This window comes from Arabidopsis thaliana, chromosome 2 (genome assembly GCF_000001735.4).
Source record: "Arabidopsis thaliana chromosome 2, partial sequence".
NCBI lineage: Eukaryota > Viridiplantae > Streptophyta > Magnoliopsida > Brassicales > Brassicaceae > Arabidopsis > Arabidopsis thaliana.
The window spans coordinates 6,305,485-6,320,269 of record NC_003071.7 but is presented as its reverse complement, the minus strand read 5'-3'; the positions used below and the strand labels follow the sequence as shown (position 1 = coordinate 6,320,269).

At 33.8% G+C, this 14,785-nt stretch overlaps 3 protein-coding genes and 1 pseudogene across 5 annotated transcripts; 1 reads left to right on the top strand and 3 right to left on the bottom strand.

Annotated features, from left to right (window-relative positions):
• Positions 1-2,682: 2,682 nt before the first annotated feature.
• On the top strand, positions 2,683-3,526 carry AT2G14755 (Myb/SANT-like DNA-binding domain protein; the record flags this gene model as incomplete). Its single annotated transcript, NM_001335437.1, has 2 exons — positions 2,683-2,869; positions 3,054-3,526. The coding sequence occupies 2 exons, from the start codon at positions 2,683-2,685 to the stop codon at positions 3,461-3,463; spliced, it is 597 nt and encodes a 198-aa protein (NP_001325385.1). The 3' UTR covers positions 3,464-3,526.
• A 696-nt stretch (positions 3,527-4,222) lies between these two features.
• On the bottom strand, positions 4,223-6,387 carry APK (APS kinase). Its single transcript, NM_127039.4, has 7 exons — positions 5,947-6,387; positions 5,727-5,867; positions 5,493-5,642; positions 5,289-5,407; positions 5,116-5,200; positions 4,984-5,030; positions 4,223-4,861 (listed from the first exon to the last, which is right to left on the bottom strand). Exons 1-7 carry the CDS (start codon positions 6,140-6,142, stop codon positions 4,769-4,771), a joined length of 831 nt encoding a protein of 276 aa, NP_179082.1. The 5' UTR covers positions 6,143-6,387; the 3' UTR covers positions 4,223-4,768.
• Positions 6,388-7,543: 1,156 nt separating this feature from the next.
• On the bottom strand, positions 7,544-11,587 carry VSR3. 2 transcript variants are annotated; one of them, NM_179624.2, is made up of 13 exons: positions 11,072-11,587; positions 10,285-10,977; positions 10,119-10,207; positions 9,949-10,018; positions 9,792-9,875; positions 9,371-9,447; positions 9,225-9,306; positions 8,772-8,854; positions 8,625-8,691; positions 8,408-8,536; positions 8,194-8,303; positions 7,922-8,065; positions 7,544-7,828 (listed from the first exon to the last, which is right to left on the bottom strand). In NM_179624.2, exons 1-12 carry the CDS (start codon positions 11,373-11,375, stop codon positions 7,967-7,969), a joined length of 1,887 nt encoding a protein of 628 aa, NP_849955.1. In that variant the 5' UTR covers positions 11,376-11,587; the 3' UTR covers positions 7,544-7,828; positions 7,922-7,966. The 2 variants fall into 2 exon arrangements, with proteins under 2 accessions (NP_849955.1, NP_179081.1); NM_127038.2 differs by having other exon boundaries at positions 7,544-8,065.
• Positions 11,588-12,960: 1,373 nt separating this feature from the next.
• Positions 12,961-14,721, bottom strand: AT2G14730 (annotated as a pseudogene; the record flags this gene model as incomplete). The annotated part of the gene is made up of 3 exons: positions 12,961-13,076; positions 13,396-13,581; positions 14,670-14,721.
• Between the last annotated feature and the right edge of the window lie 64 nt (positions 14,722-14,785).

The following is a 14,785-nucleotide window of genomic DNA, read 5'->3' as shown; positions in this document are numbered from 1 at the left end:
ATGGATTTACGTTTTACAGCGTTTACGGTTATGAATACGGGAGTTTGTGAAAGCGGACGGTTGTAGTTTCAAGTGTCATGAAATATTTTGAACCACTGATTTAATGGTTAAAAATTAAAGCGTTTGCAAGAGTTTTATGATTGGTTAACCAGGAGGTGCTATTATGGTTAAACTAAAAAGAACAAAAAAATTATAATTAAAATATAAAATACCAAAAATATTATATTATTATGATAAATGAAAATCTTAAATATAACTAATAATAAAATAAAATTCTTCCTATTTATTCAAACTAATTAAATTTTATACTCAAATATGCATTTGCTTCATAAAAAAAAAACATCATCAAGTAATATGCAAATTACAAAATTAATGGTTATGACAAATTAAAAAAAAAAAAATTTCAATTTTTGGGTGTTCCGGATTAATAATATTATTACAATACTTAGTTAGTATCTTGTCATTCTTCTGTTTGGTTTCATACTATGATTTTGATAGAGAAAATAAATAACATTTTAAGAATAAAAATCACCATCATATATTTAAGTTTTTGGGAGAAGCTTACACTGAAAAGATGACATTGTTGATGTAATATGTAAACAAGCAAAAAATTATTACAACTAAGATGTCATTTTTGTTCTTTAAGGTCTAATTAAATTTATCTCTGAGGTATGATTACTCTCAAATCTCCAATGATCAATTCGATCCATGTCCCTATTTTTCTTTTGAAAGTGAATCTATTATCTATGTTTTTGGTTCAAGAGCTTATTTTCTAACTGAATAAAATCTTAGCATAAGATAACATCGAGGAAGAAGGTCAATGGAAAAAGAATCTTAAAGAAGAGACATTAAAGATTTTTGAGTTTCTTCCTCAAAATATTCAAGGATCTTATCAGATTTACTAAGTGTCATTGTGTATTTTAATCAATAACTAATAATCATGTGAGTACGTTCTATACTCCTAATAAAAAAAAAAATCAATTTTGAAATTTTGAAAAGCAAACAAACGTAACTTTTAGCTTTTTATGTCTCTTCATCATATGAATCAAATATGCATGTGGAACATTAAAATCAAAGATGATAACTCCATATAACATATTCTTAAGAATCTAAAATGACTTTAACCTCACCAGAATTAGCATATTATAATTTTTAACTCTTTTCATTTTTTTGTTTTTTAATGACTGTTCTAAATAGATGTTCGTAAAGCAAAATATTAGCTTCCAAAACTTATAAAGACTATATAGATCTTACTAAAAAAAATTAACAAATGCATTGTGTTCCCAATCACTTTTTGTAATGAATCTTTTTGTTCTACATATATTATGAATCATGACAAATAACATTTAATAAATTATATTAAAGAAAAAAGCCCGCGGCTTGGCGCGGGTTTCGCCCTAGTATTTGTAAAAACATGAACAAGATGGTGATCATATCCCTCTGCCAATCTAGAAACATTTCTTATCTCATCTTTCATTATGTGATTTATGATGTCTTCTTCCATTCTACTAGCTTCTCCTTCCAATATTAAGCAAGTGTGTAGTTTTCCAACTTGGGACTTAGGGTAGATTTGTTAGTTTGGATTGATGATTTTAGGGTTAGGATACTTAAGATTCATTCACTTGGATAAGATTAATGGCAAAAAAAAATCTTAGTTATCTTGTCCTAAATTATTAGATAATTTGTGCACCATGAATATCTTATCAAAACTGAATGAGTAATTCGACTTATATCAATGGAAGAAATATCACTATCTTACTGGCTTTTTAAAAATATAAAGTTACGTTCTCCTATGTTTGGTTTGGATCAAGAAACTTTCTGGTATCTGAAGTCCGATCCTAAAGCAAGTGGTTCACTACAAAATAAAGATTCTATCATTTTTGTATTAATATTTTGGTGACCAATCCATACTAATCCACACTTTTGGTGAAAGAATAGAGTTTCCAAATGCTTACCTCAATAATATATGCTCTAAAGTAATTATAAAAAACAATTTGGAAACATTTACTATATAAATTATAATTTAGTTTTATTTTTGATTTAATAGATAGGTAATATTATTGAATAGCCAAATAAAATATATAAATTAAGAAAATAGCAGAGAGAAAGATTTTTGTGGATATTTAAGTAATTACACGTATTTTCCAACATGTTTCCGACAAGTTAATCTAACATATAGTTAGGGCTTGATTAGTTCTCCCTCTGCCACCCGCAAACGCAGCGTTTGCGGGTGGTAGCGGTTGTTAGCGATTGGCACCAATCATAGAAACCGCTCGATACCGCTTTGGACCGCTCGAAATCGCCAGATTTCAAAAGCTCATTCCCGCAAGCGTTTGCGGTTGCGGGCGGTAGCGGTTAGGTTAAATTTTTTTATTATTTTTTAATTAATTAAAATAATCATGTCTTTCACCCAAACCCTATATATCTTATTCTTATTAGAAAACCCTAATCAATATATTGTAACCCTATTCTCTCAATTATGGCATCCACCCAAACAGAGGAAAATTAAAATCAAAATCAAGAATCAAACGTAAGTATGATCTATCCATTCATTAGCTAGTGTAATTCTCTGAGTATTTCATGGCATCGTTGTTTTTTTTATTTTGTATTTTTTTTTAGTTTTTTAATTGAATACATGTTTCGATTTGTTTTCTCAATTAGAAAATCATTTGGTCAGACGAGATGACCCGTTTCTTGTTAGAACTGATAACCCTAGAGAAACAAGCTGGAAATTATAGAGGCAAAAGTTTGATTGAGAAAGGAAAAGAAAATGTTCTTGTGAAATTTAAAAAACGATTTCCAATAACCTTAAATTGGAACAAAGTTAAGAACAGACTTGATACTTTAAAGAAGCAATACGAAATCTATCGTAAAATCATTTTTTGGGTCAACTGGTCTCGGAACTAATCAAAGGACAGGAAGTCTTGATGCCCCTGATCATTGGTGGAAAGATAAAATTAAGGTATGTTATCACATATGTATATGTTAATTTCTTATTTTATATTCTTATTTTGATTGGCTTTTGTTTTTGGTTTATTGGGCTTATCCTGAAGCTGCTAAACTTCGGTCGCATCCACTGCGGTTTATACCACTTCTTGATGTAGTCTTCCGAGATGAAACTGTTGTCGTTGAAGAGTCATGGCAACCAAGACGTGGTGTACATCGTCGTGCTCCAGTACTGGACTTAAGCGACAGTGAATGTCCAAACAATAATGGAGATGAGAGAGAAGATCTGATGCAAAATCGTGAACGTGATCATATGAGACCACCAACCCCAGATTGGATGTCACAAACCCCGATGGAAAATTCTCCAACTTCAGCTAACTCGGATCCGCCATTTGCATCACAAGAGAGATCTTCCACACACACTCAAGTGAAAAATGTAAGCAGGAACAGAAAGCGTAAACAAAATCCAGCAGACTCGACGCTCGACCGTATTGCTGCGACTATGAAAAAAATTTGAGTTGGAGATGTGTTAAAAATCGTTTGGATATCTTGAAGAAACTTTATCATATGTATAGAGGCAATCCGGAAAACCCGCGAGTTCAACGTTATTTACAGTTTATCACACTACTTGATGCAATTTTTGGTGATGTACCAAATGCATAAAGTATTAAGTTTTTTCTTACAAAATTTATTTATTTTTGAATTTAATATTTTATTTATGGTTTTAATTATTAAGCATGTTTAATTTTTCTAATATTATCAATTTATCATAATAATATATTGTATTTTTCTTTCTTTTAATAGTAATATATTATATTTATTTTGGTTTTTTATTTAATTACTATCGCACCTGCTGGTTTACCAGTCATAAAACTCCCGCAAACGCACTCATTATCAAACGCTCAACCAGTCGTTCAAAACGCTTGATAACGCTTAAAACCGCAACCGTCCGTTTCCGCAAACTCCCGCAACCGCAACCGCACCCACTGCGTTTAAACCAGTCAGGCCCTAAGTTTGTTCATTGTCTTTAAAAATTTGGCTATTTTGTGCATATTCACTTTTATTTTTCAGTATTTTTTTTTTTTTTTACGATTCTGGATACCCACGAATATCATGATGTTTTGTGTGGAATCATAGAGAGTATAAGTATTTGGACGGATCGGAATCTTGATTGGGACATCCAATAATTCTAGGGTATCCTGTTGTTGTCCATCATCCCTAATTCTCGAGAGTAATGACTTGAAAAAACTATTAGAAATCAAGTAACAATTTCTTAGTTGAAATGACTAGAAACAAATCCATAAAAAGCTCTAAAACGTGTTTGACCTGGCTATGTTAGTAGTGGTCCAACCTGGTTAAGGTCAAATCATTGAGACTGAATAAAAAACATTGAGATGTTGCCGTCTTCCGTAAGAAGAATGACTCTATGTACAGCCAGAAAAAACAAAATGTGTTTGACTTGCAAAAAGCACTCCAACGACCCCCAAAACGTACACGCTACATGAACATCACAACCATTTTGTCCCTAATTTTGGATAAGCCATGAAGTCTTGGTTTCATTAGTGCATACAAAGTATATTGTATTATAGATCATATAAAATGGTTAGTAGGCTTAACCTTATTTCACACATATTATATACAGAACCATAACATCAAGATTTATGATACAAAAAAAAAGGGACAAGAAAAATTATGAGATTTATATTTATTTTGTCGAACTTGTGATTCCATAAAACAGCCATGGATTTGCTTACTTTTATACTTTGGCTCGTAAAATAGAACTAAGACCGTGAGATAACAAATTTGTGTATCTAGAAGTATGTTATGCTTGAAGATAACCCTTGTTATCTAAGTATCCGACGACCTTTTCCGCCATTTCGATAGGAGAAGTTCCTCCTTCACGTCCTAGAGAAATCTTCACATGACAAAAAGAAAATAGAACAAAAGGTAAGACAAGTGAATGACACCAAAAAAGCTCAGCATCAAGATCAAAAACCAAAGCATCCAATTCTGTTTTCCAATATTATTGACATTTACCTCGCAGTTCAATGGTGGCTCGTAAGGGTCATCGATCCCGGTAAAACCTGAAGAAACACATCAAACTATAATGTCATTTGGGGTTGTCTCATTGATAGGTCATACAATTACCAACCGCATTTCTAGAGATACCTTTGATCTTTCCTGCACGAGCAAGCTTGTAAAGACCCTTTGGATCCCTCGCCTCGCAAACACTAAGCGGTACATCCATGAACACCTATTTGATCAAAACAAACTTTTACTCAAATCTTGAAAACTTCAGTATTATAAAGAGACAACAAAACCAAGCTCTTAGTTGTCAATACCTCAACAAAATCTCCCTCGGGGAGCAAACTTCGACAAGCGTCCCTATCTGTTCTATAAGGAGATATCAAACTCGCAATGCAGATTATTCCAGCATCCGCAAAAAGCTTAGCAACCTCTCCTAAACAGAGCAATTAACAACACATTGTCAAAAAGATAAAGCTAACAACAACAACCAATATTGGATTAAAGAGATTAAAGCTCACCAACTCTACGAATATTCTCTGCACGATCCTCAGCTTTAAAGCTAAGATCACGGTTTAAGCCATGCCTAACATTATCACCATCAAGAATATAACAAAGCTTCCCCTTTTGATACAACATCTGATTCAAAGCACAAGCCAAAGTACTCTTCCCTACAAATTTATAAATCCATAGAAACATTAGATAGATTTCACATAGACACAGAAACCAAACTTGAAGCTTGTTTCAACACAAACCTGAACCACTAAGACCGGTGACCCAAATCACACATCCTTTCTGATCAAGCAATCTCTGTCTATCAACTTTCTCAACAGAACATTCATGCCACTTTATATTTGTCGAGTTTCCGACCGTAGACAAAGGTCCTTGCTTTTGTCCTAATTAGACAATTAAAACCATAAAAAATTGGCAAAAAAATCAAAGGTTCTGGGAAAAATCAGGAAGAACGATACATACCCGTGTGACCGTTAATGGATTTAACCTCAGGAATAGATCCATTTTTGTTATGACTCAGAGTTTGAGATCCATCCATAGAAACACAAGCACGAACAACAACAACAGATCTTGAATTACTCATTGAATTGCTATCGAAAATCCCTTTTGGAGAAGCCATCGAAAGCCCTAATAGCGATTTAGCTCCGGCGGCGATCATATCTCACGGTGGTGGAGGAAATAAAATATAAGAAAATTGGATTCAGACAGAACCAAAAGAAGAAGAAACTAAATTTGTGTCTGAATGTTTTTAATTAGGCAATGAGGAAAATGTGACCGTTAAATAAAATTGGAAAATTGGATTTTTTTTTTTTTGAGAGAGGGGCGATTAGGTTGGTGAACATAAATGGTTGTTGGCCACGTTTTTATGAACATCTTATTATTTGTGGGAATTATCAAAACCGGTAACATTGGTTTTAGAAACTAAATGTATTTAATGTTGATTTGCATCCACATTCCTAAAAATAGAAAGTGATATGGTTTGATTGGTTTAAGGCTTTAAGCTTGAACTTGATTGGTTTTTCGGTAACAAACTCCAAACTCACATTCCTAAAAACATAAAAGTGTAAGTATTCGATAGTCTATATGCAGTTGTGGAACTAATCACGCCATAAATTGCATTATACAAGTAGTGATTGCCTAATAAATTGATATTTTTTTGGCTCGAGTTTAATCATTTTAGTACAAAAAAAAATATGGGTTCAAAAGATGTAATTCCAACCGTTTATAGAAAAAGAAAACAGAAAAAAATATTTGTGGGAATTTATTAGGCCCACCAATGTCGGAGAGCTGTGGTAGAGTTTTGGTGTCTGGTCTAGATTAGAAAAATGGTTCAATAGTCAATTTGAGTTGTTTTTGACCTGACTCGTCCGAGTGGTAGAGTTTTGGTCTTGGCACCATTTTCATCAGTCCGAGTCAAATCATCTTTCTATTAAGCTAAATGTACTTAACCTGGATTTGCATCCAGATTCCTAAAATTAGAAGAAAATGAAAGTGGAACATAATCAGGAGATGCACTAACTAAATTCAAGAATCAAGAGCTAATAGATTGTACAATAATAATGTTCTCCGGAAAGATAAGCTTTCCAAGCTATCCATTAACACAAGCTTTAGAGATTCAAACTTAAATGTAGTTTAAATTTTAGTATTAATATTGATTTTTTAAAGGCGACAAAAACATAGAAATTATAGTTTTATGCTTATAAATAAATAGTGACTAAGATTACAACATTAAAGTACTTTAAAAAACATAGCCTATTAATAAAAAAACTGTGATATAAGCGAAATGCGCGATCTATGAAACTAGAATTTATAAATATTAAAACAAAAATCTTTGTAAAAAATTTAATCAATATATATTTAGTTACATAGTATTGCATAATTTATTATATTAATACCAAATTATTCAATAAATATTAACTAAATATATATGCAATATATTTATCCAATATATTGTTTTTTGAAATTTGTTTTTGCATAATTTATTATATTAATTTAAACTTGTAAAGTTAGGAATATAAAACGTATAAGTACATTTTCAAAAGTCAAAAATATAATTCTTACTTTAATAACTAAAAAGAAGATGACTTACACAAAGAATCGGACCTTCTTTTGTTTAGGGATAAATGAAATGAGAATCACACTTTTCCAAGATAAAAGGAAACAATTAGTCGACAAAAAAAAAAAAAGGAAACAATTAACAACATGAACTCTAAAACAAGTAACTCTCTCTTGTCTTGTTAGCCGAAGCTACTTACATCAGAGTTTTCCTATTACAGAAGTCCCATGGACACAAGTGAGAAAAAAAAGCACAAAGTCACTCGAACCTCTTTTGTATGCAAATACACTGTAATGGTAAAAAAAAAAAAAAGAGTTACAAAGATACAGAGGCGAGAAAACATCGTCGTTAAGGGCCACATCAGTTAAAAGAACGTGTCACCTTGGGTCCTTCCCGGGGAATAAATAGATGGACTGTTTTGCTTTCTCAGGCGCGTTCATCATTCACGTGGTTCGGGATCTCGGGTTGGCTGTCCAATGGCATGTACTGTGCCATTATGGCTCTGATCTCTGAGTCCATGTATTGCTGTAAAACCAGGGGCATAGGAATGTTAAAACAATTTTCCCCAAGTAACGGATATGGCAAATACAAGATTAATCTTCGCTATTAACACAACAGAAAACAAAAGAGCAGAAGAGATTAAAAAAGCTTACCCTTAGCCTATATTTGTAAACGAGGTATGCACCAGCAGCTGCAAGTCCCAATGATAACATTATAAGCCAAACGGCCGCCCATGCTGATCTCACTTGTGCACCCGTCTTGCCTAGATTTCGACAAATAGAACCAATAACAATTGGAAAACAGGTGGGAGAAACACTATTTGAATAATCAAACTTTAGACTTCCATATTCAAAAAAAAATACTCACTGATGCAAGTGTCATGATCTCTGATGTAGAGAAGGTCCCCGCTACAAGAGCACTCATAGCTTCCCCATGTGTTCTTGCAGCTACACTCTGGGCACTGGCATGCTTTCTTCTCTTTGCACTCATTAATGTCTGGTGCAGGAAGCACGAAAATCCTTATAAGATGATTAGAACTAGAACAAAGTAGTACTGTAATTCAAGTTTTTTCAGAGGGTCTAACCTTCACACTTCTTAGTACCATCTCCTTTAAATCCTGGAGGACACTCGCACTTAACACTGTCCTTGTCCTGAAGGCATTACAAGTTGAGACAGAAGTATCTTACTAAACTGTGAGATTATACACTTAAGCGCAGAAGACACCACTAACCACACAAGCAGAGAACGCATGTCCATCTCGCTCTTCATGCCAACAACCTCCATTGTTGATTGTGCATCTCCCTGGCCCGCTTGCTGCAATGCAAACACCAGTTCAGTATGGAATTTTGACATCAAACGAAAGCACAGCAAAGAGACAACATAAAATTATCAATCTCTAATGGGAAATGATGGCATATAAGTGTTCAAAGTTTTAGTGAGCATGAAATAACAATTATATCTTGAATTTCACCAGGAAGATGTGCGCTCTCAAAAATCTAAGAGGGTAAACCGAAAATTTTCTTTACAATGTACTGACAATGGGTTATATGAGAGCTGCTAGAAGAAGATCAGAATGTCGGTCTATAAGTATCTAAACTATTATCTTTCCATACTTAGATTGCTACTGAATAATACAAGTCTGATAAATTTATAAGAGCTAATCAAAGATGACATGAACACTTACGTTCACAGTGACTGTAACCATCCCCTTTGAATTGCACACCATCAACTGTAGGACACTCGCATACTCTTCCACGAAAAGTATCCTGCGGATTAAGCAGATTTAATAAAGATAGCACAGAATTTATTCCAAGCAATTTCACATTATACCTTGCAAGCAGTTATGTTGGCTGATTTATCTTGCCAACAACCACCATTGTTATCTAAGCACTCGTTTGACTCCACATCTGTAAATTGTAAAAGAAGTTTACAATACATTCCAAACATTTATTTGATAAGCTAGGATAAGGTGGTTCAGGTATGAGCACAGGCAGCTGTGGGCATCAATCGTTAATACCCCAAATATATCCAAATTTAGATTTATGATTCTTGCTCGGGTATGGGTCAGCTATTTCAGGTTTTGGTGAGGACCCAAATTTTGGATACTCAAACCCAAATTTTGGATACTTAACAACACAAGTTCACCCGATACACCAAAACGTATTCCAATGTGTATACAGGTAAAGCTTATTCAGACGAGTTTGAGTGAATTCCGAAATGCCCACAATTAGGCAAGACCAACAATATATACCTGTGCTGAGGCATATCGCTGGTTCAGTGGTCTCCTCAAAACCAGAGCATAAAGCCTTGAGTACTGCACTCTTCTCCAACTTTCCTGCAAGGAAACATTTATTTAACAAAGGTAAACTACAAGTATTGAAGTCTTAAGTTAACTATGTAAGACAAACCTCGGTACTGTCTGTTGTTGACAACCAAGGTAGGCAATATGGTAACATCACCCCTTGAACCCTTGCCAACCTACATAATATAATATGTCAATCACAAACGAACGGATTATTCAAAGATTATAACTATGAAACGCCGGAGGAAAATACAGATGAAAATGACTAATATTTACTTGAGCATCTTGTTCTTCCTTAAGAACTGGATTGTCCAAGTCAGCATCAGGGTCTCCCATACACTTGTCAAGTTTTTTACTATCAATTCCTGTAAAGACATAGTAACTATGCATCATTCTCCCCAAAATTGTCTTTCTTTAATTTGCATATAACAGACACACTCACCAAGAGATTTGATAACGGAATCAGCACACTCCTTATTGTATTTCTTCTCCTTCATGGGACATCTGATCTGGAAATCAGTAACATAATCCCACCAGACCCAAGGTTTGCCGGTTTCATTCGCCACCTTGTAAACACAAAGCTGTCTCAAGTTTTCCACGACCACATCTTTTCCATCGTATCCCGAGCTAAAGTCCTGCTCTGGATCAGGAGCACAGTACCTTCCTTTATTGATACACTGAGACTTACACTGTCGACTCAACGTGAAAGCATGAGGACAATACCAAGTAATATAATGAGGTCTAAACTGCGTAAACCCGCCTTTCTCAAGAATCTGCGCCGCTCCCTTAAAATCTTTCACAAACTCCATCAACATATCACACTTAACCCCACATTCATCATTACTATTAGTCCACAACTCATACTCAACACGGTCATCAGGATGCGGAACAGCCTCTCTCCAGTCAAGATTCAAGTTAACCATATCTCCTCCACTAATAGCTTTCTTCAGCTTTTCACCAAAACCTTTAGTAACAAGAGCAGAAGGTATAGTAATATTCTCAATATACTTTGCAGAAGAAACATCTTCTTCAGGTGTATCCATTGTAATCAAAGGTTCATCAACATTATCAGCTACAAGAACAGCAGAAGCACCTGCTTTCTGTGCGTTCCATACCTTCAAAGCGAAGAAACAATCTACACAACAACAACAACAACAACAACAACACTTATAAACCCTAAGGAATCGAATCGAATCGAATCAAATCGATTGAGTAAGAGATTGAAGTACCTCCACGATCAACTAAGAGGAAAGTAGGTAAAGCACCAGGCTGAGACTTGAACGAAATCGAGAAATCGCTAAATTCCTTACACGATTTCTGATTCTCTTTCGGATAAACCACCGTACCAGCCATACTTCCACCGTATTGAGGAATCCCGAAGTTACCAATTGCACTATCATGAGTTCCTTTTATACTCTCCGGCGACGTCACGGACAAACTGTTCTTCTCCACCACGAATCGAGCGTCGTTTAAAGGGGAAACCAGAAGAGTGAGGAGAAGCAGCCATGGAAGGTAACACAGAAGCTGCTTCATCTTCAAGACTCCGCCACAACAAAGAACAAATTCGAAGGACAAGGAAAATGATCAAAGATGATATGATAGAATTTGAAATATATTCTCGGAAGGTAAAAGACTTGAAGAGTGTTTTCCAGAGAAAATAAATCTGGTTTTTCTTGTTGAGCGGTTTGGGTGTGACTGGGAAGACTATAGATGACCCATTCAAGTCAAACAAAATATTTTATATAACGCTATCAAGCCACGTGTTGCACGGGTTAAATTTAAAACCAGTAAAAAAATTTTTTAACAATTAGTTGATATCAGAAATAAATACATGAGGAATTTTAATATTTTGGTTACAGATTGAAAAAGAGCAAAGAGAAGATATATTTATCAATCTATCGATTTACTTTGTTATTTTTAAGTTTTTGTTCTAAAAATATATTCTTAGTTTTTTAAATACGGAAATATATTTAATTCTAGAGTATGTAATACTTTAGAATTATCCACGAAATTTGTTTTAATACTGTTCTGAAATAATGTTTTTTAAAAAAGGTGTAAATTGATGTAATACACATTCATGGAATGCATGTGAGGATCGAAATGAAGATCTTATTGTGATGATATATACTTTTCTTTTTGCCTCTTTCCATGTGACAAAACAATTAATTTAATTATTAATAATAAAATATGTTATTGAAAATTTTAGCATTAGTTAATTTTTCTGTGAATTTATAATTAGAATGTTGTCAAAGGAGATTAAAGATTAGAATATAGATATCTAATTTTAAAAAAAAGTAAAAAAAAATATAGTTTCAAAACATGTTGTTTTGAAACCTACCCAATGAAAATTATAACCAATTGAGAAAATAAGTTTTGGCGAAAGTTTTGGATTTTAGTAACAATTGAGCTTGAATGGAGTATTTTTGTTAAAAGACTTTGAATAGAGTTGTTATCCTAAAAATTTTAAAATTGTTAATGCATAAAAAAAGAAGACAATTATCCCAAAAGCAAGTTCATAATCAACTTTGCATATCCTAAACATAGATACATAAACATGCAATCTCAGAGCAACACCAATGGTAAGAGACCATTAGGGGCTCTTCATATTTTTTTAATCATAATTTTGAAATTTAAAAGTTTAAGAGATTTTTTTGGTTCTTTAATTTTTTGTTTGTCCAATGGTAGGTCTTTAAGCGGGTTTCTTAAAAAATAAAATATTATTATTAAATTAAAAATTACAAATATTTTATTTCATAAAATTTAATTATTAATGTAAATACTTAAATATTAAACATACATGATATAAATATTGAAAACCAAAATAACGATTAGTGGTTAGCTTGATTCCCGCCAAATTTGTGCCATAAATGCTCAATTAAATTATTTTTCAATTGTTGATGCATAGTCCGAGCACGAACCAGGCTCCAGACGCCATAATATTACCGAGATTTGAAGCCATATCTGTAAAATAGTTGAAATCCACTTGTGAAGAAGCGGTTGATTCCGGTTGTGTGAATTCGGATGCATCAAAATAAGTATACTCATCTCGTTCATCCTCAACTATCATATTGTAAAGTATTATACATGCTCGCATGATCATTCCTACCTTTTCTTTATCTCAAATAAGAGTTGGATTTGTGACAATGGCAAACCGAGCTTGCAAAACTCCAAAAGCACGCTCTACATCTTTACGACAAACTTCTTGATTTGTAGCAAATAAAGAATCTTTGTCACCTTGAGGAAGTGAAATAGATTGGATAATGTAGGTCATTTAGGATAAATACCATATGTGAGCTAGTAAGCCAAATGATTTAGTCGTTTCCGTTGATGACGTATTTCACTTTTGGAGCTCGGCCTTATATTATATCATCAAAAACTAGTGAGAGATTAAGTATATTGATATCATTTAAGGTACCTAGAGGTCCAAAACATATGTGCCATATCCAAAGATTTTGGGAAGCAACAGCCTGTAGTTCGATTGTTGGTTTTCCAGATCCACGTGTATATTGTTCTTTCCAAGCGGTCGGGCAATTCTTTCACTCCCAATGCATACAATCGATGCTTCCTGTCATCCCGAGAAATCCACGGAGCTCTCCAATACGCAGTAGTCGTTTAAGATCTTGTCGCGTAGGTCTTCTTAGATACTCTTTCCCGAACAAATATATGATTGCTTCAACCGAATGTATCATACAAGACATCAAAGTGTTTTCACCAATCCGGAGGTATTTGTCAACCGCATCTGTCGCACAATACAAATTGTTGCTTGTGGTGTCTTCTTGTACAAGTGATGTCGGCACCACTCAAATCTTCAGGATCCTGCAACTCAAAACTCATTTGATAAGACCAACCACAAGTTAGAGAACTTAAAGCATAGAACACAACTGAAACACTTAAATTATATAACACACAAACTCAAAACTCATTTCATTCATGATCAAAACTAAAACACTTAAAGTATATAATACAACCTATCATAAAGACCAAACTTATTAGCCGAAACACAAAGCAATAACTAAAGTCCAAACTATTAGCCGGAAAAGAAAGTAATAACTAAAGTCCAAACTCATTTGATAAAGTCCAAACTCATTATCCGAAACACAAAGTAATAACTAAAGTCCAAACTGATTTCATAAAGAGCAAACTCATAAGCAGAAACACAAAGTAATAACTAAAGTACAAACTCATTTCTTAAAGACCAAACTCATTAGTCGTAATAACTAAAGTCCAAACTCATTTCATAAAACCAAACTCATTTCATTCAAGAACACAACTGAAATAATTAAATCCACGTATTGCAATAGACGAGTGTTTATGTTTCAATTCATACACAAACCAAATCAAATTCATATCAATCTAAAAGGCAAAAATCAAAAGTAATAACGACTGATTATGTGAACACAAAACCCTAATTTCGTTTACATATAAAAGCCCTAATTATCAATCATAAAACCACAATTCACGAAACCCTAATTTCAACAATTTCTATTAAACCCTAAATAATGAAGATCTAAACACTCAAATCAAATGAATCATACCTTCAGAAGAGATTGGAGATGAGTATCAATAAATTCTCCGATTTCGAACCTTAAACTCTCCGATTTGGATCAATGACGAATCGACACACTATCGCCGTCGATTGAGACGGATCGACACACTATCGCCGTTGATCGAGACGGATCGCCACACAATTGCCGTCTTGTTCTCTTTGAGCTAATGATCGAGACAGATCGATATCGGAGAGATACAATCGCCGTAAAAAGTCGCCGCTGCAGAGAGAAACCAAACACGTGAATGCCCAAAAAAAACTAAACACTTGTAAAAGATTACGTTTATCGAAAAACTTCATGGACCAATAATATTTAGCCACGTATGGGTCCATGAAGTATCCCTTCGATAGGGAACGGCCCAGATCTATTTTTGCATTTTCTATTTAATTTTGGGTT

What these genes read in the sequence shown, in the direction of transcription:
- APK (NM_127039.4), bottom strand. Translation starts at nt 6,142, where the DNA reads ATGATCGCCGCCGGAGCTAAATCGCTATTAGGGCTTTCGATGGCTTCT. An exon ending in TCGTGCAGGAAAGATCAAAG is followed by an intron (nt 5,031 to 5,115) that starts GTATCTCTAGAA and finishes GTGTTTCTTCAG; the next exon opens with GTTTTACCGGGATCGATGAC. An exon ending in AGCCACCATTGAACTGCGAG is followed by an intron (nt 4,862 to 4,983) that starts GTAAATGTCAAT and finishes TGTCATGTGAAG; the next exon opens with ATTTCTCTAGGACGTGAAGG.
- VSR3 (NM_127038.2), bottom strand. Translation starts at nt 11,375, where the DNA reads ATGAAGCAGCTTCTGTGTTACCTTCCATGGCTGCTTCTCCTCACTCTT. An exon ending in TGGTACTAAGAAGTGTGAAG is followed by an intron (nt 8,537 to 8,624) that starts GTTAGACCCTCT and finishes TTCCTGCACCAG; the next exon opens with ACATTAATGAGTGCAAAGAG. An exon ending in TTTACAAATATAGGCTAAGG is followed by an intron (nt 8,066 to 8,193) that starts GTAAGCTTTTTT and finishes CTGGTTTTACAG; the next exon opens with CAATACATGGACTCAGAGAT.